The following is a 26,166-nucleotide window of genomic DNA, read 5'->3' as shown; positions in this document are numbered from 1 at the left end:
CCCCTCCCGGCCCGGCCCCTCCCGGCCCCGCCCGGCCCCTCCCGGCCCGGCCCGGCCCCTCCCGGCCCCTCCCGGCCCCTCTCGCCCCCTCCCACCCCCTCCCGGCCCCTCTCGCCCCTTCCCGCCCCCTCCCGGCCCGGCCCGGCCCGGCCCGCAGCGCGGGAGCGGCTGAAGCGGCCCGGCAATAACAACGGGTTCTCTGTCTGCCCTCACACAGTCCGCAGCGCCAAATCTTTGCAACCAAGAGACAATGGAGTCGTTGTTAACACTTAGTAACGTCTAATGTCCGGCAGACTACGATGAGAGTGCGCGGGTTGGCATCGCTGCCGTGGTTGTCTGAGGAGCAGTGGCCCGTGAGGTATTAAGGTGCAATTTTGGATTAGGTGAGGCCCTGGCGCAGAGAAGCTGTGGCTGCCCATCCCTGGAAGTGTCCAAGGCCAGGCTGGACAGGACTTGGAGTAAGCTGGGATAGGGGAAGGTGTCCCTGCCCCTGGCAGGGGGTGGGATGAGATGAGCTTTAAGGTCTTTTCCAACCCAAACCATTCTGGGATCCCCTGGTGGAGCACATAGGATTTAACAGGACTTGGAGATCACTGCTCAAAAGTCGTTGCTCATTAATTAATTAGAGCTGATTCATTCTCCAGTGGAGGATGCCTCCACACTATCCATGCCACAGCTGCTGCACTTTGTACCAGGGAGCTGAAGGACAAGAAGGAAAATGATCACACAAATAGTGAGTAGATGCAGCTGTGCCCCCCCACAGGCTCCTTACAGCCTGCTTAAACCACAGACACACCCATGAAGGCCCATGGAAGTTAGTACTGAATCAAACTTAATGTAGGCTTTGAGTAAATTAAGGACAAGCTAGACGAAATATAAAAAATAGAAAGCCCTAATTGCTTCTAGTGAGTTCAGTAATACTGTCAAATATTCATGCTTATAGGAAAAAAAATAAAATCACATTTTATATTCTTATACCTTCCCATGCTAGCAGTGCAGTTATGGTGATTAACACAAACAGCACCTCACAGCACTCTACCTCCATGGCCACTTGTTACGCTGAGTAACCACATGTAAAAGAGGTTATTAAGTTATAATTACGATGTTCCTAAAGTTCTAGGTATATATTTCAATATACTTTTGATATTAAGTCCACGCCGTCAAAAATAAACACAAATCATAGTATTTTGTATCATCAATATATTAGTAATTGTTGAGAAAAAATCCCACATGGAAAGAGCTGCCTATTGATAACATGAACAACAAAGTGGAAAAGTTATATTTGAGAAAATCTATACAGATAATTATTATGAAAATAAGATTGCACAAACAGTATTTTGCATAGAGTACAACACTGTATGGGTTTTGTCTTTATGGAAAATACAGGTAAGAATAAAAATACATATTTCAAACTTCTTTACATGTGGATGGAAGTTAATAGTACAAAGCTATAAACTATTGAATATTTACAGATTAGGAGAGCCAGAATGATTACATTTCAATGATTGTAAGTGCAGAAGAAAAAGGGCCCAGATTAGTTGCATACTAATCAGTACATTATTGCATTGTCCATAAAGACATTTCTTGTAAGATCCATCTGTCCAGTTTAATGCTATCTTGCTGCTAATTAGCTGAAACCCATGTGAAATTCCCCAGCTAAGTTTTAATCTTCCTTTCTGAAGCCCAGAACCCACAGGACACTCACACAAGCATATACCCGAGTATTTTGCAGTAGAAGAGCCACAAGAACAACCTGAGAAATGGTAAACCTTTGCTTTGACTAATGAGTATTTGCACTGGCAGGCTGCTGGAACTTCAGTACCTCAATGTGCAGCTGTTTGGGAGGATAGCTTATTCATTTAAGGGTGGTTTTGTACCTTCAGAAATGAATGGATTAAAAAATAATAAAAAAAATTGAGCATCCATGAGACCTTAAAAATGGTTCTGTTGCTGACTCTTGTGTCATTGCATTTCTGATGAAATTTGGACTTTTGTGAAGATGCAGCAGCTTCACAGATTTCAGATCTACTCAGCTTTTCCCACAAGATCAGACTGTGGCAGCAGCCACAAAGAAACCAAAAAGATCTGGCAATGCCAAGGAATTGGTCTCATTTGGCTCTACTACAAACATAGTGGGTCCTTTAGAATATTATCACTTGCACACATTTATTGCATGATGTCCAACAGTCCAGTCTAATATAAAGGTCATTTGAAATTCAGTCTCTACTAAAACCTTGTTTGCTGACACATTAGCTCATTCTGCCTGCCAGCACAGCTTTGTGTGAAGAAAATGTAGCATTTGAGGAGTAGTAGTGTGGTACTGACCTACTAGTTTCTAGATTAGGGTTACTCCAGTTCTGTGTCATGAAACAGTTGGTGGAGAGTTTGTACAACACAAGACCAAGACTGATTGCAGAACTGAACAGCAATCCTGCTTTCATCCTTAGAACAGACTTTTAAGCAGTATTAATTTCAATACCCAGATTTCTTAGAAATAAGGGTTGAGCTACTGAGCCATGACGCTGCCAACCCATCAGCTTAAAACATGCATGAACAGGTTGAGAAATGAAAATTTAACAGAATAGTAGAAGTCAATAATGGCTTTATAGTGTTCTTCAAGCAAAGCCACAATCCCAGTTTCACTTTCTCTCTGTCTGAGGTTTCTTTCCCAGCTGCTCTCACAAACGCACTGCAAGATAGTGCTGGACAGGGATGGATGGACGTGGTTCCTGAGGTTCTGCTTCTTGCTCTGTGTGGACATGCAGTTCATCTCTCTATGATCCAGTGTGGCCTCATAACCAGGGAGCCATTCCTCTTAGTCAGCGGGGGGGAGGTGTGCATCGTGTTATTTGGGGTGTACACGGCCTCCCTGGAGGTGTGCAGCCAGCTCCTCTTCCTCTTCAGATCTCCTACAAATGCTCTCAGATACAAAAATTCCATTCTCAGGAAGTGTTCCCTGGTCACGTCTCTGGAAGCCACTGTTATCCTGAACAGCTGGTCCCACACCCTGTTCTTCTTGCAGCTGGAAAACTCTTTGAAGTTGATAGGCTTTGACCGTGAATGAAGAATCCGAAATTCCAGGTCAAAGTGCGCAACTGCAGGGCCTGACAGGATCAAAATGTTATTGCTGTTCAGCTTCCCATCTGTCCACGTAAAACTAGCAAAGGAAGAGTGGAAAAATTATGAGTTAATTCAAAATAATTAGTAAAGAAAGTATTCACTGAAAATTCTCCTTCATCATATTTAGTTATGTTGTTCTTGCAACCCAACTGATGAGCAGTGGGGTCTTTTAAGGATAAATGTTAGTCATAAAATCTGATAAGGAAAGCAACATTGCTGGCTTTACTTTCCACGTAGAGAAATTATGTTAAGCAACAGAAAGAAATCGGCACTTGCCTGTAGGAGCCTGTTGTCACTCGAATGCCATCAATTAACATGAACTTTTCACGGACTTTTCCAATGATTTTGACACCTGACCTGGTGCAGTATGTGCTCCCCGTGATAATTCGAACCCTCATCAGCTGTTAAAGACACAGCAAGAGTCAGGTGGACTGCAAAGTTCAGTGATTGCATTTAAAGGAGTAACACAGGAATAACCATCCCTGCTGAACTGCACACTGGCACAAGACTGACCCACTAGGAACCAAGTGATGATTTTTGTCTCATTTTTGTAGGAAAAGAGGTGACACTATAGGGCAAACCCATAAACTGACTGTGCAGAATGTGACTGTGAAAATTCCTGTCACGTAATTGTCAGGATCCAAATTCCACAGACTCCTGAGAACCTGCTTCTCCATCAGCCTTCAAAGTCTCGGCGAGCCCAAGCAACTCCAGTCATGCTTTAGGAACTGGACATTCCTCCTGCATTTCCTTGAACATTCAATTAGTATTTGTGCTCAGAAAGCAGCTGTAACATCCAATTACAAATATTTCAGATTTTCTATTAATTGCTGCCTTATGTAAGAATTGTTAAATCTTCCAAAAAAGAGCTGGAGCTACATAACCCCCATTTTAAGTTGTGGCAGCAGGTGTAGTAAGTTCTTCTTTTGTCAGCTCAAAGATTACACTCATGAGAGAATCAGTTCCCTACCCCTATAAATATGACAAGGCTCACCTTTTCCCGCTCAAGGTCAACTCCCAGATCCTTGCACATTTTTAGAAAGTGGGAAAACGAAGACTGATCTAGAAGGATATACACTTTAACTTGCCACTGGCTACAGGCTTCCAAGAGGTCTGTGAAGATATCAGTATCTGTGAAGGAATCCATAACCAGGGCAATCATCTGCAACGAGTTTCAGAAAAAACCATTAGGCTGTTTCCACAGCATCGCAAGGGAGATAGCACATGAGAAATTTGATTTTCAAATTAAATATTCCCCCCTGCCTTTTTTTCAGGTGGTTATGGAACATGGTACAGTCTTCCGTGGTACAATGCATTCTTCCGCACCCTGAAATAGAACTAGACCCCTGGTTTTGCTCTATGTTAGGCAAATTTGATCTCTTCCTAGGCAAGAGGGGATTTTTCCGAGAACAGATGTCTTTTCCTCAAAAGCATTGCCAGAAGAAAAAGGTGAGCTTAATTCCAATGCTACAGTTTTCCAGTCTTTCAACTTTTCAAATATGAAAAGAAACAGTAAAAAAACCCAAACCCACCAGTGTCTGACTGCTCTTTACATCTCACCTCTCTGTTTAAGATAAAAGGTTTGTCTTCAACTTATTATTCAGATTCTCATATTTCAAGTCAAGAGCTGAGCAAAACGTCCATTGAGACTCAGCTCCTATCCCCGCAGATCTTCCCCATGGGCTGAACCCCAGGGTGTGCCGTGGATCCTCTGCAGGATGGGGAAGCAAAGGCTATTTCAGAGAGCCGGGAATGGGCACACTCGGGATGTATTGCTCACAGGTGCCAGCTCCCTGAGGGAGCTCAGCGGCACCCAGAGAGTCCGGACTCGGTTTCCAGCAGTAAGGGGGGAAAAGCTGGCAAATAATGAACGTGTTAAAAAAATAACTAGAAAAGACGGTGGGAAAGATATAAAGCAATACGAAACAGCAGAGTAAGTAAAATCGGGAGTTTATGTAAGAGTAAAGTGAAGCGGGGAAGGACGAGGTGGCCCCCGGAAGCTGCGCAGGGCGGCGGGGCGGGAGCGGGGCCGCCGCGGGCACTCACCTGCCGCGCGGAGCGGATCTGCCGCCGCACCGCCTCCTTGCAGCCGTAGATGCTGTCCCCGCAGCCGGGCTGGAAATGCGCCTCCACCCGCGGCAGCCCGCGGAAGGCGCCGCTGGCGAAGCCCGGCCAGCCCAGCTCCAGCGCCGGCGGCTCCAGGTCCGAGCGCTCGGGGAAGTAGGTGAGCGACGAGGCGTCGAGCGAGGCGCCGGCCGAGAGCTCGGCCGCCGGCTCCGGGCCCGCGGCGGGCGGCAGCGCGGCCCGCGCGATGTCCTGCACCTCGGGCTCCGACAGGAAGGGCGGCAGCTGCTCCCGCCGCAGGAAAGCCCGCAGCGCCTCGGGGCCGCCCGCCACCAGCTCCTCCAGCGCCAGCCGCTGCGCCTCGCTGTACGGCCCGGCCGGCGGCGGCCAGCGCCCCGAGCCCTCCTCCAGACACTGCGACGCGTTGGCCATGGCCGGAGCGCCCCGGCGCTGCCCCGGCTCTTTATAGCGCTCCGCGGGCTCCTCCGCACCTCCCGCCCGGCTCCGCTCCTCCCGGCCGCTCGCCCACGGGACAGTCACGGGTGGCACAGCCGGCAGCCTTCCCCACGCCCAGGGAAGCGCCCGCAGAAGCCCCAGCCTCTAAGGAGGAAGGATAAGCCCAGCCCTGGACCTGCTGCCCAGCCCGGATCAAAAGGCTGCTCCTAAGGTTGGAGAGGGCAAATGGCCCCAGGAAGAAGGCACCAAGCGCCGACGAAATGACTTAGTCACCCCGATTTAAAATGCCAAATAAACAGAAACAAAGCTCGGCAATGATCAGGTGAAAACCCCATGGCAAAAAGGAGTTTATTTGTAAACTGTTTCTTGTTCCTGTTAGAGTACCTTAACAGCTGCACGGTATAATAAAGTTTAAGAGCACATAGGACAAACAAGGTGATTTTACATACATTCAAGAACTGAAGGACTTAAGCTCTTAAAAATACAACTCGATGTTGGCTTTGAAGGTGTATCTTGGCTCCCTGCAACTTGGTTTGCTGCCAGTGTTCCAGATTTGGGGATCAAGCAATAAAGTACCTTATCATTTTCAACAAGTGCAGACAAAACTTTTTTTCCACACCTCCTACTTTAGTGAAGGAATGGCTGCTTTGAAATCCAAGTAATAAAAGTAGCTAAGCCTCTTTGTCCATAGAGATTTTGGACAGTTAGTTAGAGATTTCAGTGTTAGTTGCTCTCAACACTTGCAATCTTTTGGAGTTACGGATATTTTTATTCATTCATTCAATAATCAAGCCAACAGCTGAAATGTGCCATCTACTGGACACATGTACCCCTAAACAATAAAATACATAACCCAGACTCTGATTAGATTTGGCAGAATTCAGTGTGGTTGGTCACTGAAGTATTGAGATGCAGGTCTAAGGAAAAACAGTACAGGTCAGATCTCAGGCAAAGACTGCACACACTGCTCAGGTAAGAGACCCAGCAAGCACAGACATGCACAGAAATCTGCAAACAGTCAGATAAAGACTTTCCAAAGCAGCTTAACCTAAGGTCTACTCAATATTGAAAGTATCTTCAAAAACTAGAGTGGCACTTCAGCTCCTCAAACCAAGTTAGTAGGGTAAAAATGATAGTGCAAGAAAGAGTATTTCAGATAAGACAGTTAAAAAGAGAAAAATGTTTATTTAACTCCTACAGTTACTTGTAAATTAACATTACCCGACATAACCCATAACATTTCGTAGTGCATTTGTCAGTTTACTTTTGAACAGGGGCTTTGTCACATGCCCTCAAGTGATTGCCTCGCCACAAAGTTCACTGCAAAGAAGGAAGCACACACATACACACACATATATATTTATATATCTCTACATAAAGGCACGAGAGCATGATCAAACTAAAGAGATAGCTCAGTCTGTTTCAGAAGGCTTAAACAATGAAAGAAGAATACAGTTGAAGGTAACCTGCAACTGTTTCAAGAGACCCTTTGCAACTTTAGTGGAAGAGTAACATATATATCACAGAAGTTAGAATAAAATCAGCTTTATGGCTTTTTGTAAAAGCTGATTCCTCTCCTGTCAAAGATAAGGTAGAAATAAAAGCCAATATTGGGAAAAAAGATTGAGAATTCCTTGGTATAAGAAAGACCTACAAAGCCACTCTGAGCAAGTTCATTGTGACTCAGATTTTTCCAAGTCTACCTAAACTAAAACTAGGGCATTAACAATCCCAGAAAGCAGTAACAAGTTCAGCTTTGAGGTTAAATACCCAGAATTAAAATGATCTTCACCACTCATGCATACAAGAGGAACCTGTAAGTAGTTACCATATAATTCCTCTTTTTCATCGCTTACATTGCATAGTGTAAAACAAAGTGCTGGAGAGTGACGTACACACCTATTAAAAAAGTAAAAGTGCTGGATGGAAGTGGAAGAATCTTTAGATACAAAGTGACAGCAACTTGAGACTGGGGTTTGTGCGTTCTGTGGTCAGGGCAGGAATCATTTATTCAGGGAAAAGAGCGAGGCGCTGCGGAGGCTGTGCAGGCTGGCACTGATGTCCCGCCTCTGCTTTAGGCTGCACCTGCCAGGGTACTGGGTCATGTAGCTCCCAGGGACACGACCCCGCCGGGACAGCATATCCACCATGTGGCTCAGCTTCGACCTGATCGTGGAGTAGTGGAATTGCCTCTCTTTATGCAGTTTTTGGAAATATTGTGCCCTGTGACTGCTGGAATATTCAAAGGACCGGAGAGAAGATATTGAGCCTGCAGAGCTTGCAAGAGAGCATTGGGATGATGATGAAGACAGCGAGTGCAGACTAGAACTGGATACAGCCTTTCCAGACACAGAATATTCTTCTTTTGACAACTTTCTGGGAAGGAGGGGTGTTTCTGTGCTCTCTTCCTTGGTCTGTGTCACTGCAGTCTTCAGCAAAATTGATGTCTGAGTGCCTGTCACTCTGGCCATGACAGAAGCCTGAGTGCCAGCATCTGCTGTGGCAGCACTGGCCTGAGTGGCTGCATTACACGTGGTCACAGCTGCCATCTCTTCCCACGGGCCAGTTTGAGTTGATGCACTTTTCTGTTCCACTGCGGCCCCTTGATTGCTGAATGACTCCTCTTCACACAGGCAGGAATGCCCCAGGTTACAAAGCTTTCCTGCAGGAGTATATTCAGGCTGATCTGGTTTTTCCAGCAATTTCTTTGGAGTGCTAGACAGTCTGGCAAATTCTGCTCTCAAGTTGCCTTCCACAGTATATTCTTTAGAGGACTCTGTTCTGGTCAGCAGGTGATCAAACATGCCACTATTCCTGCAGTTGGACGGTTGCTTAGGGCTGATGGGCAGTGACTGGGCATAAAGAATCCTGAACTGGAGGTCAAAGTGTTCAACCACTTGACCTGACAACACCAGCAAGTTGCTGCTGTTCAGTTTCCCATCGGACCATGTGAAACTGTTGAAAACAAACCAAGACTCACTGTTAATGTCCAGTGCATTTCAACACATACAGCTACAGACAGCAAGAGAGCTTAAAAATGAAGGCAAGGTAAGAACAACAGACTATTCATTTCTGCAGGAAGAACTCTATTTAGCCATGGCCAAGCCCCCTGATAGCAACAAGTTGTGTAAACCAGTTCTCCAAAGGTGTTTTCAGATTTATGTCAGCCCCATGTCGACTCAGCTAGTCCATGTGCCATTGGCACTCATTAACACCAAGCAAACAGCAAAGTTAATACATCCTTCATGCAGCAAATCCCCCTTCTTGCAGCAAATCCCCCTTTCTACAGCTTCACTGGGCACCAGCAGACCCCAGTACTTGCCTGTAGGAGCCTGTTGCCACTCTAATGCCATCAATCAACATGAATTTCTCCTTGGCTTTCCCAACAATTTTGGCACCTGACCTCATGTAGTACGTGCTCCCTGTGAGAGTTCGAACTCTCATCATCTGGTTCAGAAAAGAGAGGAAGAAGTAACATCAGGTTTAAGTTAACTCCAAAAAGCTTTTAATTAGCAATTCTACTTAAAAGCAGCCACACACACCATGGAAGATAGGAATGAAATGAACTTTTTTATACAGTCTGTATATGAGTATTATTAATCACACAGTGCTAAATTTCTGTTAGATTGAGTGAGAACAGTCAGTTCCAATTAATGATTTCCCAGGAAGGGCATCATTCCCTGTCCAGAGAAACTTCTACTGCAGTGAACATAAGCCTAGCCAAGCCAAGCCATAACACAGCCATGTCAGTTTATATTCACAGCAACTAAGCAAATCACCTGGCTCACATCATCCAAATCCTTTTAAAATAAAGTATTAGGAAAGAAAGCAGATGATACCAGAGCTATACCACCCTTGAGCTTCCCATGTTTCTGTTTTCCTTAGCAAGCAGTTCCTTGAGCCAAAGAATAAAGCTATTTAAATATTGCAAAATTAAATCCCTGAAAATTGTTGCATCCTCAGGACAGGGATCCCAGTGCACACTGCACCCAGCACATGGGGCTGGTGCACACCATGGTTGTAGCTCCTACATATGGGCAACAGACAGGTTGCTTTAGCCTTTCAAGGCAGTCTGATGCTTTACAGAAGTGTTTCTTTGATATACATAAAGTGTACCACAAAAATAAAAACAAACCACCCTGACCCTAATTTAGTACTTACACTTTCCTGCTCAGGACAAACTCCCAAATTGTTGCACATTTCCAAGAAATGGGGTACAAATTCCCGGTCAAGAAGGATGTAGACAGGGACTTGGCGGTGTTTATAGGCATCCTGAAGGTCACTGAAGATCTCAATGTCTGTGAAGGAATCCATCACAAGGGCAATCACCTGCAAGGAAAATCACAACACTCAAGGGATTTATTTTACACATGGCCACTGCCTCCCACAGCCATTTTCTCCTGCTGCTATCATCAGGGCCACATGCACAATTCTTTGTCCTGCTGCGCAGGCCCAGGCAGGTTCCAAAAGATTTCTATATTCCCACAACATTCCTGTAAATTCACTGTGCCCCAGCATGCAAAGCATAGGCCTGAATATGTTTTTCCTCATGTCTGCTGCTTTTGTACACTTTCACACCCTCCTTTTCTACACAATCCCCTCTAATGTGGCCACATTGAGGAAGCTATCACAGCAGAATTGGGACTCCAGACAAACGTCTCCACATGTTCTCCCAGTGTTTCAAGCAGCTACAGGAGAATTAGCTCAAATGGCCTCCTTGCTGTCACATCTCACAAACTCCAGCTGATTTCCAGACTCCTCCTGGTTTCTAGATTCTTACTGAGTTTCTATCCCATATCTTCACAGGAAACCCCTCCACTCACCCAACAGTGCTTTAAAAAAGGCAGATCCTAAGATGGGAAGGCCACATATTTGAACCACCTCTCCAGCTAATTCAGAGCCACCTCACACACTGATGTGGTGCTAGAGTTCTCACCCTTCAAAACCACCTCTGTGTAGGGACACAGAGACATAAAGGATTCAGCTTCGTTACTGAATTTTTCATTTTCCTTCTATTAAACCAGCATAAAGAACAACGATTATACAACCACTGTGGGTACCTGGCACCTGCCCTTACCAGATGGAGGCTGCTGCAGCACACCCAAGGTGTGTAAGCACACAACACAGCTGCTCTGTGTGTGGCATGGCCTGTACTCACAGGAAACATTTCCCACAGGAACAGGCTGAGCTCTGCATTCCCAACTCTGTCCTGCTCCCTAAGGGACTGGTTCCATTTGGCTGAGTTGTTACATATAACCTGCACAAGCACATGGGTATTTCTACAAAAAGTTACTTTATGTTGGTGCTTCTTGCGTGTGTCCTATGCTTCTTGCCACCCAATCATTTGGCTAAGTGTTGAAGAAGATAAAAAACCCAATAAGATGCTTTTGACAAGACCAGACAAGTAAGAAAACCATCCCTGAAAACAAAACAATTCACACTAAATCCTTGGGAGCACTGACACCTTCACATGACTGCTCAATTCACAGCACGTTTGAGTTCTAGTCCCAGAATTAGCAGCTGAAAATGAAATACAGTTTTGCCCAAAGTGCTTAGAGGAAAGAGAGAAAACCCTTTTCTACATTCATCTATTCAGGATAGCAAGGACAAGATAGCAGCAGTCACTTAAACTAACTGCATTTGAGTGCGCTAGTCAGGGAAGAAATTATGCAGCATCTGAAGTTTTCCCAGTCTTCACATTAACTTGAGGAACTCAGAAATGATTGAGAACTATCACACAGAATCTGACATTCAGTAAATTTTAGGGTGTCAAAAATGTCCTTTATGTCCACAAAAACGCTCCCTGGATCAGCCACAAGCCACAGATAGGGCAGGAGCAGCTTGCATGGCTCTTGGGTCAGTTTGAGCAAAGGTGTTTGACAGGATGCTGCAAGGAACAATATTACAAACAAGTACAGCTTTTGGGGGGAGCAAATGTTTTTATGGCGTTTACTCGAGTTACCAGACTGGTCTCATATACCTGACAGGGATTGTTTGAGAACAGAGCTTCCCTCTGTGACCGTTTCTGGCAAGGAGCCCGTCGTTCATGTCATCCTCACACACACCCTAAGCTTCTGCCTTCGGAAGGGAATAGAGACCAAGCTCAGTTGCTGATTCAGGGTGTGCCATGTGCGAGCACGTTACACAAAGAGACAAGGGTTGCTTCACCTGGCCACCCAAAAAGGAATCTACAAATTTAAATTTCAGCTGAGCCAATTGAATGGCTGCTAAGGAGAAGGGTGGTTCCCGGCTGGGGATTACGGTTGGAGGCTACGAACTCCGGGAATGCAATGAATTACAGGGAACAGTTACAAGTTACTACGCCACGTGATTTTCAAGCCATACAGTGCATCAGAACAAAAGCGTCCACTCCTGTAGGAGGAAAGTCCTGTCAAAAACAGGTCTGTACGTCACTTGGGGGCAATTAGTGACCTAAGGAAGGGAAATACAATCATAGTGTTATATCTGTAGGTAATGTTCTTTTATAAAAGAGGCCTGTTCTGTGTTACACCCTTTAAGGGACAGTAGGAGGTTTTTGCAAGAGAATCTATCTGGCAGAGCACATCAGTAAGGAATCTTGAATAGGAGACCTTCCACTCCGGGTGAGATCCAGGATCAGCTGGATACAGCAGCCGTGCTCCAAGGCAGCAGCGCTGCGGGACGGGGAGCTCTTGGCGCATCACCTCCGGAGTAGCCGGGAAAGGGAGAGCTCGCAGATGCAGCATACGGAGTGCTGCCACTCTTTGTGTATTTTCGAGCTTGTCTTCCTTAATGAGACACTGTCTGCTCGACAGGGTTTTAAAGCCACTTGGCTTTGCCCGGTGACCCATGGAGACGCTTATCGATGCCGGTGCCGGCTTTTGATGTGCTTGCAGACCCAGGGGAGAGGGACCCCGGGCAGGGCAGGGAGGTCCTCGGGCACTCACCTGCCGCGCGGAGCGGATCTGCCGCCGCACCGCCTCCTTGCAGCCGTAGATGCTGTCCCCGCAGCCGGGCTGGAAATGCGCCTCCACCCGCGGCAGCCCGCGGAAGGCGCCGCTGGCGAAGCCCGGCCAGCCCAGCTCCAGCGCCGGCGGCTCCAGGTCCGAGCGCTCGGGGAAGTAGGTGAGCGACGAGGCGTCGAGCGAGGCGCCGGCCGAGAGCTCGGCCGCCGGCTCCGGGCCCGCGGCGGGCGGCAGCGCGGCCCGCGCGATGTCCTGCACCTCGGGCTCCGACAGGAAGGGCGGCAGCTGCTCCCGCCGCAGGAAAGCCCGCAGCGCCTCGGGGCCGCCCGCCACCAGCTCCTCCAGCGCCAGCCGCTGCGCCTCGCTGTACGGCCCGGCCGGCGGCGGCCAGCGCCCCGAGCCCTCCTCCAGACACTGCGACGCGTTGGCCATGGCCGGAGCGCGGGGCTCGGCCCGGCGGGCGCTTTATGGCGAGTTTGAATCCAAACAGCGCGGCCGCCGCTTCCCCGCCCCGCGCCGCCGTTGGCTCCGGCAGGGCGGCACCGCCTCCCCGGGCGGGACGGGGACGGAGCTCCGCGGCTGGGACACAGCCCGGCCCCGAGCCCTGCTGGCCTTCGGGGGTGGGAGAGGTCGCCGAGCTTTTGCCCGGAACAGAATCAGACCCCTCTGAGAAGGACGCTCGTAATGATGCGCGCTAACAAATGCTGGAGCCGAACACTCGGACACTCCCAGGTCCACGGGAGGCAGACACAGCTTGGGCTTTCCAGCTTATCTCCAGCACCCACTGCCGCTGCTTCACCGAATCACAGAATATTCGGTGGTGGAAGGGACACCCAAGCCTCACCAAAGTCCAATTCCCGGCCATACAAAGAGCAGCCCCAAGAGTCCCACCATGCCCCTGACAGCATTGTCTAAACGCTTCTTGAGCTCTACATTTGAAACAAAAATTTACACCCACCCACTGCCTAGATTTCCTCTTCTAGACATCCCCTGGCTGTAGAGAGTTGAGAGGCAGAGACATTTAACAGAGTCCCAAGATGTAAACCAATTGAAAAAAAAAAACAAAACAAAACAAAAACCCTCAGTGGCATTTTTGTATTATTAAAAGAAATTTAATATAATTTTTAAATTAAAAAATTCAATCTCTCTATTAAAGACACTGAGTCAGGTGCTAATACTGTCAAACATACCCTTTTGGCATGAGTTTTACATAAAGTTTAAGATTTTATGCATTGCTTCAACATGTTAAGAAACCATCTTCATACTTACAGTAGCAATAAAGTCAATTCCATACAATATCAAATATCCTTTTTTAAAAAAAGTTTTAAATATATTAGACTCTGATTGCCAAAATGCCATTTTATACACAAAGCTGCTAATACAATATACAGTTCTTACATTATTTTTTTTCTTCACATAAAATACATCTCATCAAGTTTTATTTGTACATCGTTTACTACTGATCAATGGAATTACGAGTTATTGCAGAAGGCTTGCCATCATCTCTCACTGTCCTGTACACGCAGCAGTCCCGCCAAGCTGTACCAGGGTTATCCACACTCCTGCAATCTCACACTGCAATCTAAAGGCTGAAGACATAATGGTGGCAATACTAAGGCTGCATCTGCACTGTTTAAAAACCCGTATCTCCCCTCCTGCTGCGGGTGGACATCATTGCATTGGTGTAGCTTTGGGAACAGGTATCTTGAGCAGAGTCTCCTCTACTACAGCTTCCACGGTTGAAATACAGCAAAATATTCTAGGTTGTAATTGTGCCATGGCAGATGTTGCCCAGAGAGCCCAGCGGTACTTGAATTGTGTGAAGGAACTGAAAAGTCCATTACCAGTTTGGCCAACATGAAAACAGAATAGAGGTGAAAAACAACCAGGGAGAACTGTGCTGTTGCACAGCCATGGGCAAAACAAAACGAAACAAAAAGAGGAAATGTGTTCTGTAGTAAGAGGCAAGACCTTGCTGCTACAAGCATGTTCTGGATTCTGCCTGTAGAGAACTGCTGCACCAAAGCAGTCAACGTGATTTGTTAAAATAGAATGACGCCCCTGTGCATTTCTGTTCTGTGTATTTAGGAAGAGAGAAGTGGCAATAATGAGAGAAATTGAAAGAGCAAATAACAATGTCAAAATCTGGCATGCTCTGAACTGTTATCCCCTTGCAAAAGTCTCCAAGTTAAAGATCAGCAAGAACTGTATAGTCACCACAAACCTTCCAGAGACAAGTTACCTTTAGCAAGTATAAGGCACAGAAATAACCCAGGTGTAGGGAGAAACCTTCCAGCAGACAGACAGCAGTTCATCCATGGCTCACTGGAGATCAGTGCTATTGCCTTCTCAGGATATTCCCTTTTCCATGGTAACGCTGATTTTGTTTTAGCAGGGACAATGTGGGTAATCAGAGCTCCAAGACTGAAGAAAAAAGGACACTAGACAGAAGCTGTAATGCCATTTGGGAGCTTTTAAGGGACTTCAACCCTGTGAAATAAGACCCTGCTCAATAAGCTCAAGAATTCACTGCCTCCACTGAGTATTGCACTGTCATTATTGCTGTTGCCTTGTCATGCTCTTCTCCTTCCCTACCAGGAGTTCCTCATCCAGGTGGTTCTTCAACCACACCTCCAAGATGGCACAGAAACATCAGCGAGAGTCAGTTCTTCCCAAAACTGGGAGGGTTTTAAGATTCGGGAGCACCAAAGAAGTGAAATTAAGTGGGCTGAAATCGCATCATGTGGTATGCGAAACACAGATCCAGGTCTGATTTCAAACAGATCCCAGCAATGGTACTTAAGCCCTTATCTAACTTTTCAGTGCTGGGGCTTCCTTGCCTGAGCTCAGTAAAGTAGAGACACTGTTTTGAAAGACACCTTTTTCTCCATCTAACAAATTTCTTTCAATATGGAACGTAAGGCTGCTCTCATCAACCACTTAGTTTGCTAGAAACAGGACAAATTCAGCACACAGGAAAATGTTGGGAGCAGGAGGGTTATTCTTGTGCAGCTCTGCCTGCAATAGACCTGTCAATACATTCCCATTCACAAATCTTTGCACAGTCTCTGTGAACAGCTACAACCTTTGGCTCACTGGTAACTGAACTGGGATTCTAATCCGGCCTTGAATCTGTAATTAGATATTTATTGAGCCTATAAATATCATAAAAACCTCAAATGTTCCTCTAATAAACTAAGATATGCCAGTCACAACATGACTTCTAGTTTCCACAGCTTTTTAGCCATATTAAGATCCAATGAAACAGCCAAGTGCCCTCTGCTTTGTACCTCAGAGCTTTCCACTGGGATGGCCTTTAAAACACACATATCAAAACCCCACTGTTGTTGTAATGATGCTAAATTTTACAGTGAAAAGCCTTATGCCTAGAGGTAGGCTCCTACAATGCCCATGTAAGAGAATCTATGTGTTTGTCATTCCCCAAAAGCCTGTTTTTCTCCACAAAATAGTTCACCAGACGCAGGTTAATCCACTTTACAGAATCCCTCATCCCAGGCCCATAACCAACAGCTCTGCCAGAGCTCCACAGGCAGTGACCATTATATCTCAGATGTCAGCACAAATAAACACAAATCCATTCCAGGCCATTCTTCAACAGCCTTCCAGCTCACACCTGGGTGCAACTTCAGCCCAAAGCCAGTGGTAGCTAAATACTTGGCAGGGCTGTGAAACATATCCTGGAAGATTCATCCATTACTGACTTTCACCATTAATAACTCTCCTGTCTGAGCAAGAATGGATTGCATTTGATCAGACACCACTAGACTTCACAGCTAGGATGATGAGTTCCTAGAGTCTTACATATAAACAGGGCAAAATACCAGTAGAAGCCAAAAAGCTCTTATCTAAAATCGACTGGATTCCTGCAGCTTTAATGTATTAACAGCTCTCAGTGATAGCAAGCCCCAAACTACTTCACGTTATTGCATTCTATGATCTCCTTTTCATTTCCTTGGAGCTAGGCAGGGTTCAATACACTTGCTAGCACAAAGTTGCTCTGAGAAGGAAAAGGGCCCTACTCCTCCTTTGCTGGGAGGGAAGGCAACATCTGGGCCCAAATTTTGCACCATATACAACCTAGTAGACAGCGGCACCAAAATTTGTTACAGTGAGTTCAGAAGTCTCATTAAGATGGATGTGGAGAGACAAACCTCACCACCATGGGAGAAGAGAGGCACCTGAAAGATCATCTCCCCTGTTCTGTAACAGCCAGGCCACACTTGGTGTTATCCCAGAATAATTGACTCAAGGTAATCAGAAAATCCACTGTTAACCACACACAGATGCAGTAAAGTCTCTCCAGTTACCAAGCCATCCTCTTTCTACTAGAGAATGACTTTAAAAAATCCCTTCACCTTAAGGTGAAGCACAAGGAGTATTTTCTAGTCCTATAATTAGCATCTGTTTCAACAATGGAGGGAGCCCAACTTCTTCAAATGCTTCAAACTCTGCCTTTAGCAGAACTGGGGTTTTAGGTGAATCAGATCAACTGCTACCACTTTCTAGTTTGCACCTAAAACTCGTGAGGAAAGAGAGCTGTATATCCATACCATTCAAACCAGTAAACTGTCAGCCTGGTAATGACCTCACAGGTCCAAAAGTGTCTCCTGCACAGCGTGGCAGTGGTGGTGACACAGCCACCTCTGCTGACTCAAGGAGCCCAGAGCCCAGTGTGGTAATGTATCCAGCCCCAGCAATGGGTGGATTTGATGGGGGGCAGAGGGTAGCACTTAACAGTCACTGGCAGCCTCAGTCAACTTTTTATAGCCTAGAAAAAAGTTAAGGCTGTGAGGACTCCTCCAGAGGGAGAGTACACGTGAAGGGGCATATTGATGTCTAACAGCCACCAAATAAAAGGAAAATGGGTGGAAGCTGCACTTGCTGTTGCTTGGCTGAAGCACATCTACATGAGCTGGATGTAATCCACTGATGGCTTACAGAGACCCAAACAGGTTTATGTCTTCAGAGTTTGGAATTGAAGCTGCCCAAGAAGACACATATTCATGCAGGCAAACAGTTACGTGTGTGACAGCCCCTCTGAGCAGAGAAGGGTTTAAAGATTTACAGTTACTTCTGAGATACAGCTGAAGTGTGGCCAGGTCCTCAGAGCTGTCCCACACTCTCCTCTCACCTCCCCCAGGTACACAAAGCCTGAACTCGCTGCAAAGCCAGTGCCAAACGCCCAGGTTACACCATGCCAGTGCTTCCCAGGAGGCTGTCAGAGCTCACATGAACTGCACCAAGACACAGTGTTGGCGCTGCAGCTGCTCCTCAGCAGAGAGGCTTTGTTAGGTACCGATGGTGTCAGGCAACTCCCACAGACACAGAGGCATTTCAACCTTCCTCTGCCAGCTGCTACCCACTGCTGACAGCTTCAGCAAGGGGGCTGGAAAACCGAACAAAACATCTCCTGTCCTGCTGCAGTGCTCAACTACCACAGCAATGGTTAAAGTTACTTCTCAGCCAAAGACTGCAGGTTAATGCAAGTGTCACATCTACAGGATTAGAAATGCTTTCATGGCATTCCTAGGTTAGTGTTGGCAAGCCTTTCCTTCCCATCCCTCCTGAGCCCTGTTGTTCTGGAAATCAGAAAGAATCAGAACGCAAAGCATACTGCCCCTAGTATCTGTGTTGAGCGTACAGAGTAAACAAACAGAATCAATAGGAAAGTGAGACCAACAAAAGTCTTTCAGTTTTAACAAATTAAGAGTCTAAATAGTACAAATAAGTTTTTTAAATTACTTATCCCAATATAGACCTTTGTCAGTATTTTATTGCAGTAAAATTCTATTGCCAGGGCCCCTTTATTGCAACATCAGTTTTAAAGCCTATTGAGTGAAGCCTGTTCCAGGAAAAGTTCTGCTTCAAACCTGATGGCAGTCTGCAGTGACAAGCTGACATGAGCAGAACAGGACCCAGCCAGTGCACAGTTTGTCATGGTGAGCTGTCACTGCAAGGAGGTAACACCTTGGATACTTCCTAAGTGCAGCATCTGTGCTTGCTTGTTGCTCAGGCCTAGGAAGTGCTGGATCCAGCTGTGTGGGAAACAGGTCTGTCCACTCTTGCAAACCTCATGTGGGGGCTGACCTCCCCTCCAGGATATGTGCATCACCCAAGAGTGAAAACACAGGAACTGTCACCTTCCAGCTGCTCGGTGACTAACAGCAAAAGGCTCAGGCACAAAGATTTGAATTCAGATCCTTTCTTTGTTCCGAGGCATCTCATGACTTCCCAAGGATGGGGAGGCAGCGCACCATACCTTCTTCCCCAGGGAGCAAGACTAAGGAGACTCTTTTGACATCGTACTGATGTGCATCCCTTCCTCTCCTAAGAGCCTTGCTCCACCTGCGTTACTCATCCAGCTGCAATGGAAATAATTGGCAGGGTAAAGTACAATTCGAGATGAACGAGGCTGCCACAGTCAGGATGTCCATAACCAAATTCTCCCTTTGGAATGCAAACAACCTGGCCACTGCGATAGCTCCAACCAGGCCACCCACGTCTTGCTTCCTCTGGGGTGAGACACAGAGCAGACTAGGAAATCCTGCAGCACCCATGCACCTTCTCTTCCATTTCCTCCATGGGAGCTTTGAATTTCAAGAGCGGTGGATCACCACTGGACACTGTGTAATACACTGAGGTCCCATTGGAGCTGTAGGGGGAAGTCCTGGATTCGATTAAGTGCGACTTGGCCTCGCCCACGTTCTCAGCAACTCCTGCCATGCCGGTGCTGAAGTGGGTGCTGAGGAAGGGGTGCTGGAGGAGTTTGGCTGCAGCTCGCTGCCGCTTCAGTTCCGAGAGCGTTTGGTGGTTGTGCTCCTTGTAGGCGCCCCAGAACTGCGGGGCCTCGGGCAGCGCGGGGTTGCCGTAGGGCAGCACGTGGCCGGGGTTACTGTCGGGGTCAGCGTGCATGCTCCAAATGTCCCCGTTGGAAAAGGTGTACTGGTAAGGGCTGGCAGATGCCATCAGTCCGTTCTGGAGCGGGATCTCGGTGTCACACTGGGTGCTTTTGTTCGCTAGCTCCGGGAGGAGGGAGGAGTTCTCCAGCACTGAATTCTGTAACAAGGAGACATGAAAGAGCATTTTCCCCCATTGCCCACAGCAGGGTTCATCCCTGTGACAACATCCTGAGTCTGCTCACACTCAGCCTTTCCACCAGACAGGCACTGCAGCACAAACACGGAATTCCCCCACGAACAGGACCCTACAATGCTGCGGGCCCCAACCAGGAACTGGTTCCCAACCAGGACACTCGGAAGGTCTCACACACACACAAGAATACTAATATGCTTATCTCTATAATATGACAATAACTTTATTAAAAACAAGTAACTGCAAAGCAAGTTTACAATTCTTTTGTGCTTACCACTTTGTGAGCTTTAGAATGAAAGGCACAGGCTATTTTTTGGAGCATCCTGGTTCATTTTTATCTCAAAACTATGTATGCAGCTGTAAATCCAAAACAGGCTTTCCACTTGAGTGGGACAGCTTATGCCAAATGAGAATTTGGTCTTTTGCTTACATCTGATGGATGAGGTCTACAAATTTTTCAGCCACCTTCCACCCACTGCTACTGAACCCATACCACCAGCCCTCCTCAGTGACTCCCATGAAGAAGAAGAGATTCCTTACAGGGTCTGTATTCTCCTGGTCAGACCGAGTCTCCCCAATTTCTCCAATGAGACCTGAGTTTCTTCCTTCTTCTGATGCCCCCAGTTGCTGCCACACCATGGCCTCCTTCTCACACTCCTTCCTGTAAAGGTTTGTCCGGTCTGAAAGGCTGGCCCTCCTCACCACCTTCCTGTGGGACAGGGACAAGGGGCATCAAGGCTGTGAGCAGGACATGACATTTCCTCTTAGCCTGAAGCTCTTCTCACCTCCTCCTCCTCCTCACACTTCACAGCCTCTCCCTCTGGAATGGAACGTGGATTCAGCTTCCTGGCACCCACACAAAGGGAAGGCACTGGCATGGATACTGAAGGTGGGAGGAATTTTAAGGAGTTCTAAACTAGCACTGCAAATCTGTGCTAGAGCTCATACGGGTCACCTTATGGACCTATTCTGCAACCAGTGGAGTAAATGTAGAAGGAAATGGCCCACGGGCTGTTTAGGGAGCTTTGTGGTCTGCAGGACTGCTTTGGTGTCTAGTAAACATCTTAAAAAGACCTCTGCAAACTGTGTCTGGGCACTGTGCCTTGGCCATGTGACATACTACTGAAAAGCTCAAGTTAATGCACTTGAAGCACTGATTTTCCAACACCAGTTTCAGTGGTTTAACAGCGTAAATTCTCACCATTTGGTCCTGTGCTCAGGGCAGTTCTTAAACCACACCAGCACAAAACCATTTTCCCCCCAAGAAACAGCACCTCTCCCCAGTGATAAAGCCAGTCTTCAAAGGAGCTCTGCTTTCAGCAACCAAGGTGAGCTCCTGCCTTTCCTGAGTTCACTCAGAAAGGACAGATGGGTTGTTCTCACTGGCCTCAGGGTGCTCTGCAACCACACCTGGGTGGCCAGGCCAATGCCCCGGGTGACCTGCAGGGAACAGCACAACTCACCCCCGGCTGCCAGTGCTGGAGGTCCTGCGGCTCAGGGAGGATTTATGCCTCATCTGAGACTTCATGATCACGTCATGTTTGTGTTTCAGCTCCAGAAGCAATACTTTGAATTCCTCCTCTTCACACAGATCTATGGCACACACACAGACCAAGCCCTTTATCAGACAGTTCTCATTAACACCATGTTACTAATTGTGCCTTCCTAGTTACACACCCAGGTCTTAGGGCTGCACACAACGGCAGGGAGGCTCCCAAGCACAAGGGATAACATAGGAAATGCACAGGAGGAAGACTTGGGGCTTGGGAAATGTCTTCTTCCTTCTTTTTATGAGCAGGAAGAAGCATTTTCAGTAGTAAAGTAGGTGCTTCAAAACTCAGCCCCAGTTAAGTAACTTTGATTCTAAAGACACCTAAAAATTTATGTTAATGCTTCTGAAAGCACCACGTGAGGACTCCAGCCATTTCTTAACCACTTCTTTCTTTAAGCCTCATAAACTCACCTATTGGCATCTCATCCAAAGATGTCCTGGCACTCAAACTAGCCCCATGGGACACCAGCAATTCAGCCATCTGCATCTAAAGAAAGGCAAGAAAGCTAGGTTGACAGAGATATTTTAGACAATTTAGGCTTTCCTCCCCAAAGCTGAAAGGTTGGGATAAGATGAGAAGCAATGGCACTCGCCTCAAATAACTCTGGCATGTGTGTGATGGTAAACACTGTTCCCACCATCCACCTGCACAGACATGCTCTGCCTGAACTTTCTCAGCAACCAGTTATTTTTGGAGCCCAAGATGCTGCCCAGAGAGCCCAGCCCAGTACAGATTTATTCCATTTGCAGAGTACTCCACAGTTTGTCCAGGCAGAAGGAAATGCCACCCTCACACGTGACACTTGCAGCGAAATCCTTACCTGTCCCCAGAAAGCAGCAGCATGAAGAGGTTCCCAGCCATCCCAGTCCTTAACATCCAGGCTTGCCCCCTGGTCCAGAAGCACTTCAGCTGCATGCAGATAGCCATTGGCTGCAGCTATATGCAGCTAGGAGATAAGGAACAGAGCATGAGCCACCTACCTGCAAGGGCCACGAATGGTTTCATACACCGAGTTTCAGCAGATTTTCTTGGATAATGTTTGAGCCTAGAGCTGGACAGGCAGCACATTTCACACTGGGCAGATGGCACCAGGTCAAAAGCAGGTCGTTCCTGTTACTAAAGCTCAGAGTACTGCCTGCATGTAATTCGGTTTGGAGAGGAAATTGCTTAACAGTTCTTAGAATAACTTAGATATATGGATGAGAAAAATAATGTATTCACATTTTAAATCAAGGGCTTTTAAGTGCTTCCCAATCTGTAGGGAAATAACACCATCAAAACATGAGCCTGCAATGCAGAACATCATCCACTGTAAGCTCTGTATTCCTCATGCCAGTGGAACATCTCCTCTTCCCCATTAAAGTGCTGTGCATGTGATTTGTTTGAATCAAATTAACAGCCTGCTTTACTCAGGACTCTCTCTGTGCAATTGCACTTCCAATCACACTATAACTATTTTCACCATTTGAAAGTAAAAAAAAATTTAAACCTTGGCTACTTTAAATTAAGGGAGTATGATTTTTCAGATTTTGGCTTCCAACCACAGGCACCACTTTGGAGACATCAATAATGGTGTCTTTTAGTCCCCCAGCTTCATGTCTCTGAAGATTTTCATAACTGCAGCCTGCTGTTGCATGTCTGAGCAAAACATTGACCCATGCACTGCTCTGAAGGGATTAACTCCACTCAGAGCTTCTCCTATTTCAATTGTGCTAAAGAAGAGAATCAAAGCTTCTTTTCAAAAAATTTTCATGGGGATTCCACCACATGAAGTTAAAACTTCATCTGGAAATAAACTCTGATGCTTTCTGGCAACTCAGTTAATTTCTACATAGATTTTATGCCACTCAGTCATACCTTTCTAGAGGCCACATGAGTTAATAAGGAATCACTTGGGGGTGCTACAAAAGGGGGAGCCAAGAGGCCTGCTTAAATTTATGTATATAATCCTTGTTAAAGCGGAAGATGTGTTAAAAAATAAGCTGCAATAAAAACTTCAATCATACAAGCTTACCTTGGAGGGAGCCTGCCCTCCCCTTACACTTCTGGTATATGCTAAAGGTGACATTTAGATTGAGAAACTGGAATGCACTGCCGTGAACCAAGTGTCTGTTTATCAGTTATGTCTGGACCCAGGCATTAAATGACCAAGGTTGTATGAAATTCCCAGCACATATGAGCTCATTACTGAACTTTCCCTAAGTTGGGACTGTTGTAAGACACGGTTTAGGAGATACATTTGCAGCGGAAAAAGAACTAGGATTGTTCAGCCTCCTCAATCCCTGTCCAGACAAACCAGATGCCAGCCTGCTTTGTGCTGTTCACTTGTCCTGGGTGCCCTACTCTGCCCAGGGGCAGGTGCCACCCTGTGTGAACAAACACAGCAGCCACTGACTCCGTGTGAGCCAGATCCCACACAAAGCAGAAAGGAGGCAGAAAGGGTGCCCAGCACCGGATCCTGCTCCCATGAAAACCAGAGGGCTCTCACATCTCCTCCACAGGAGTCCACAGGACTAAGTGAGAAGCAAGAGGTTACTGGGAGGTCTCCCAGGCCCAGTTCCCTGCAGGTCAGCAGATGTGCTATGCTCTGTGGGATTTCTCCTCTTAGTGACTTGCACATGTTGATTTTGTGTAACTCCTGCTCCAGGGCAGGTTTCATAACCTGTGGGCTGAAGGAAAGCAAAACTGAAGTCGCTGCAGTTTCACTCACCAGCGTAGCACCTTGGGCATCAGTCCTGTTCAGGTCCTGTCCAGTTGCAAGAATGTCATGAATGTCACAGATCATGACCTGCTCCGGAGCAGCCCGCATCTCATTGATCCTTTCCTGGGTAATCCCTGTTAAAATTCCAGTTAGAGGAGAGTTGGAAAGGGTCGTTGTCTCCACAGGTTGAGTAAAATAAGAATTATGATCCTGGTTGATAAGACCCCACATCCTTTGCAGAGGGCACTGTCAGCAATCCTTCACCCTCATGATCTTTAGGAATCAGAATAACTAGACAGAGTCAGGTCCCAAGAAATTATGCCAGGAGCAGCTCTCTGCTTTTCTCCAGAGGCAAATGAAGAGCTGAGAAACAAGGTAATTTTTAGTACCACATTGACCCATTTCGGTATTTTACATAAACTCAATCTCCTTACCTTGATAGGCCATGCAAGTCTCAATGACATCCAGGGTTGGCTCATCTTCACAGAGGTCATATGGCATGTTGCCATCTGCATTTACTGCCAGCAGGTCTGCTCCACTGCAAGGGGAAAACTGAGTTACACAAGGAAGAACCTCAGATATCCTAGAGCAGACAGTGCCAAACACTGGGATAAATGCTTAGGAAAAACTAACTGGGGTTTAGTAATTGCCCAAATGCCACCAAGGTAGGTATGAGATAAGAAAGATTTGAAGCAAAGCTATGGAGATATGAATGGGGAAGATTAATTCCAGAACTGGATGAAAGGCAGCACACTCCACCTCTTTCCTGAGTCAGCAATGCCCTGTGTTCCACATCCGCTCCATTTTTACAACCCTCATCCAAAAACTTCCTAACCCAAGTGGGAGCATCCTCCAAGGGATGCTTGACTGCATCCTCTTCTCTTCTTCATTATACAGTCAAAGAAGAGCCGATTTTCAATGCTCATCTCCCAGATGACAGAGAAGTCTCCCTCCCCGAGGAAGAAGCAGCAGGTTAACACTCCCAAAGCACCAGCACTCTGGGAAAGGGAGGAGAGGGCTCCACACACAGGCACAACTATCTGCTCCAGGCAGGATTCACCACAGCTGCTCATGAAACAGCTCAAAGCACACCTGGTGTCCTCCTCCTGGCTGGCAAGTCTGGAAAGACTTGAGCTTTAGGGCCTTGGTCAAGCACCCTGTGTCACCACTGGGGATCAAACATTGCAGGAAGTTTACTGATCGCTAATTAAGACCCAGCGAGACAGGTCACAGAGTTCACCCAGTGTCTGAGTTACACAAACACACTGCTGCCCTCCTACACCAGTGTCTGCTTGACCGGGGCTGGAAGATCTGAAGTGTTTAGGAGCTTGAGGGTGGATGCTGCTGGCTGCTCCTGTTTCTACTCACCCAGCGACCCCGGCTCCACAAGTGTGCACAGACACACCAGAATACAGGCAAAAAGGGGCAATTTTTGGCCCAGTCTCCAGGAGCTTTATGACACTCAGCCTAGTCATCGAGGGTTTTATTGTCTCCTCAGCCTTTCTGCTCTTCCTCCTCCACCCCCTTCTCCCCCAAGCAGGAAGGACCCCCACGAGCAGCTTGAAAGCAGGGAATAATCACCACTGCTGGCATCTCCCAAGGTACTAAGCAGTCTGAGTCTCCATCCACAAAAGCTGTGGGTAGAATCAGACCCACAGAAAGGACAGACACAAAAAGCCACCTACTGCTGGATGAGGATCTTCACCAGATTGATATGACCACACGTGGCTGCTGCATGCAGCGGAGTCCACAGCTCATTGTCCTTGGCGTTGACATTGGCCCCGTGGCTGAGGAGAAGCTTGACTATGTCCTCATAGTTGTCTATGCAGCACTAGTGAGGAAGAAATGCAGACAGATTGGGTTTTTTGAAACTTTGGGAAGGTGAGGGCTCATACCTGCTCAGCTGTAAAATAATAAAGGGCACCTGGACATGGAGACCTACTTCACCCTGTGCTGCTTGGCAAGGAGCATCTCCAGCAGAGTTAAACACCAAATTGAGCACCAGCAGGTCAAAAAGGCAGAACACCTACACTGGACAGACCAAAGGTCACTGGGTGCTTTACAGGGCCTTCTGGTGTGGGGGCACAACCAGCAGGGAATAATAGCAAACACGCTCACAGCTTCTATTCCACTGGGTCTTCCATATTCAAGAGCAACCATAGCAGAAATTCAATGTAACCAGTATAACCACATACCAAGGGATGAGCTGACAGCT

The 26,166-nt window shown here is 47.0% G+C and overlaps 3 protein-coding genes across 4 annotated transcripts in view; all 3 read right to left on the bottom strand.

Moving 5' to 3' along the window:
- Positions 1 to 1,183: 1,183 nt before the first annotated feature.
- On the bottom strand, positions 1,184 to 5,866 carry LOC116452592 (protein FAM83D-B-like). The gene is made up of 4 exons (XM_032127200.1): positions 5,167 to 5,866; positions 4,115 to 4,282; positions 3,397 to 3,521; positions 1,184 to 3,157 (listed from the first exon to the last, which is right to left on the bottom strand). Exons 1-4 carry the CDS (start codon positions 5,614 to 5,616, stop codon positions 2,767 to 2,769), a joined length of 1,134 nt encoding a protein of 377 aa, XP_031983091.1. The 5' UTR covers positions 5,617 to 5,866; the 3' UTR covers positions 1,184 to 2,766.
- A 92-nt stretch (positions 5,867 to 5,958) lies between these two features.
- On the bottom strand, positions 5,959 to 13,082 carry LOC116452591 (protein FAM83D-A-like). Its single transcript, XM_032127198.1, has 4 exons — positions 12,567 to 13,082; positions 9,802 to 9,969; positions 8,963 to 9,087; positions 5,959 to 8,595 (listed from the first exon to the last, which is right to left on the bottom strand). The coding sequence occupies exons 1-4, from the start codon at positions 13,014 to 13,016 to the stop codon at positions 7,644 to 7,646; spliced, it is 1,695 nt and encodes a 564-aa protein (XP_031983089.1). The 5' UTR covers positions 13,017 to 13,082; the 3' UTR covers positions 5,959 to 7,643.
- A 598-nt stretch (positions 13,083 to 13,680) lies between these two features.
- The window catches only part of PPP1R16B (protein phosphatase 1 regulatory subunit 16B), a 58,661-nt gene continuing 46,175 nt past the window's right edge, over positions 13,681 to 26,166 (bottom strand). For both annotated transcript variants that reach the window (XM_032127010.1, XM_032127012.1), the window contains exons 4-11: positions 25,637 to 25,782; positions 24,386 to 24,489; positions 23,961 to 24,085; positions 22,071 to 22,196; positions 21,661 to 21,736; positions 21,161 to 21,290; positions 20,238 to 20,406; positions 13,681 to 19,661 (exon numbers count right to left, since the gene is read on the bottom strand). In XM_032127010.1, the coding sequence (XP_031982901.1) occupies positions 19,140 to 19,661; positions 20,238 to 20,406; positions 21,161 to 21,290; positions 21,661 to 21,736; positions 22,071 to 22,196; positions 23,961 to 24,085; positions 24,386 to 24,489; positions 25,637 to 25,782 (1,398 nt within the window). In that variant the 3' untranslated portion in view covers positions 13,681 to 19,139. The remainder of the gene's footprint in view (positions 19,662 to 20,237; positions 20,407 to 21,160; positions 21,291 to 21,660; positions 21,737 to 22,070; positions 22,197 to 23,960; positions 24,086 to 24,385; positions 24,490 to 25,636; positions 25,783 to 26,166) is intronic.

Source organism: Corvus moneduloides, chromosome 17 (genome assembly GCF_009650955.1).
Source record: "Corvus moneduloides isolate bCorMon1 chromosome 17, bCorMon1.pri, whole genome shotgun sequence".
In the NCBI taxonomy this organism is placed as follows: Eukaryota; Metazoa; Chordata; class Aves; order Passeriformes; family Corvidae; genus Corvus; species Corvus moneduloides.
The sequence above is the reverse complement of the archived record's forward strand: the minus strand, read 5'-3'. Positions and strand labels throughout refer to the sequence as shown.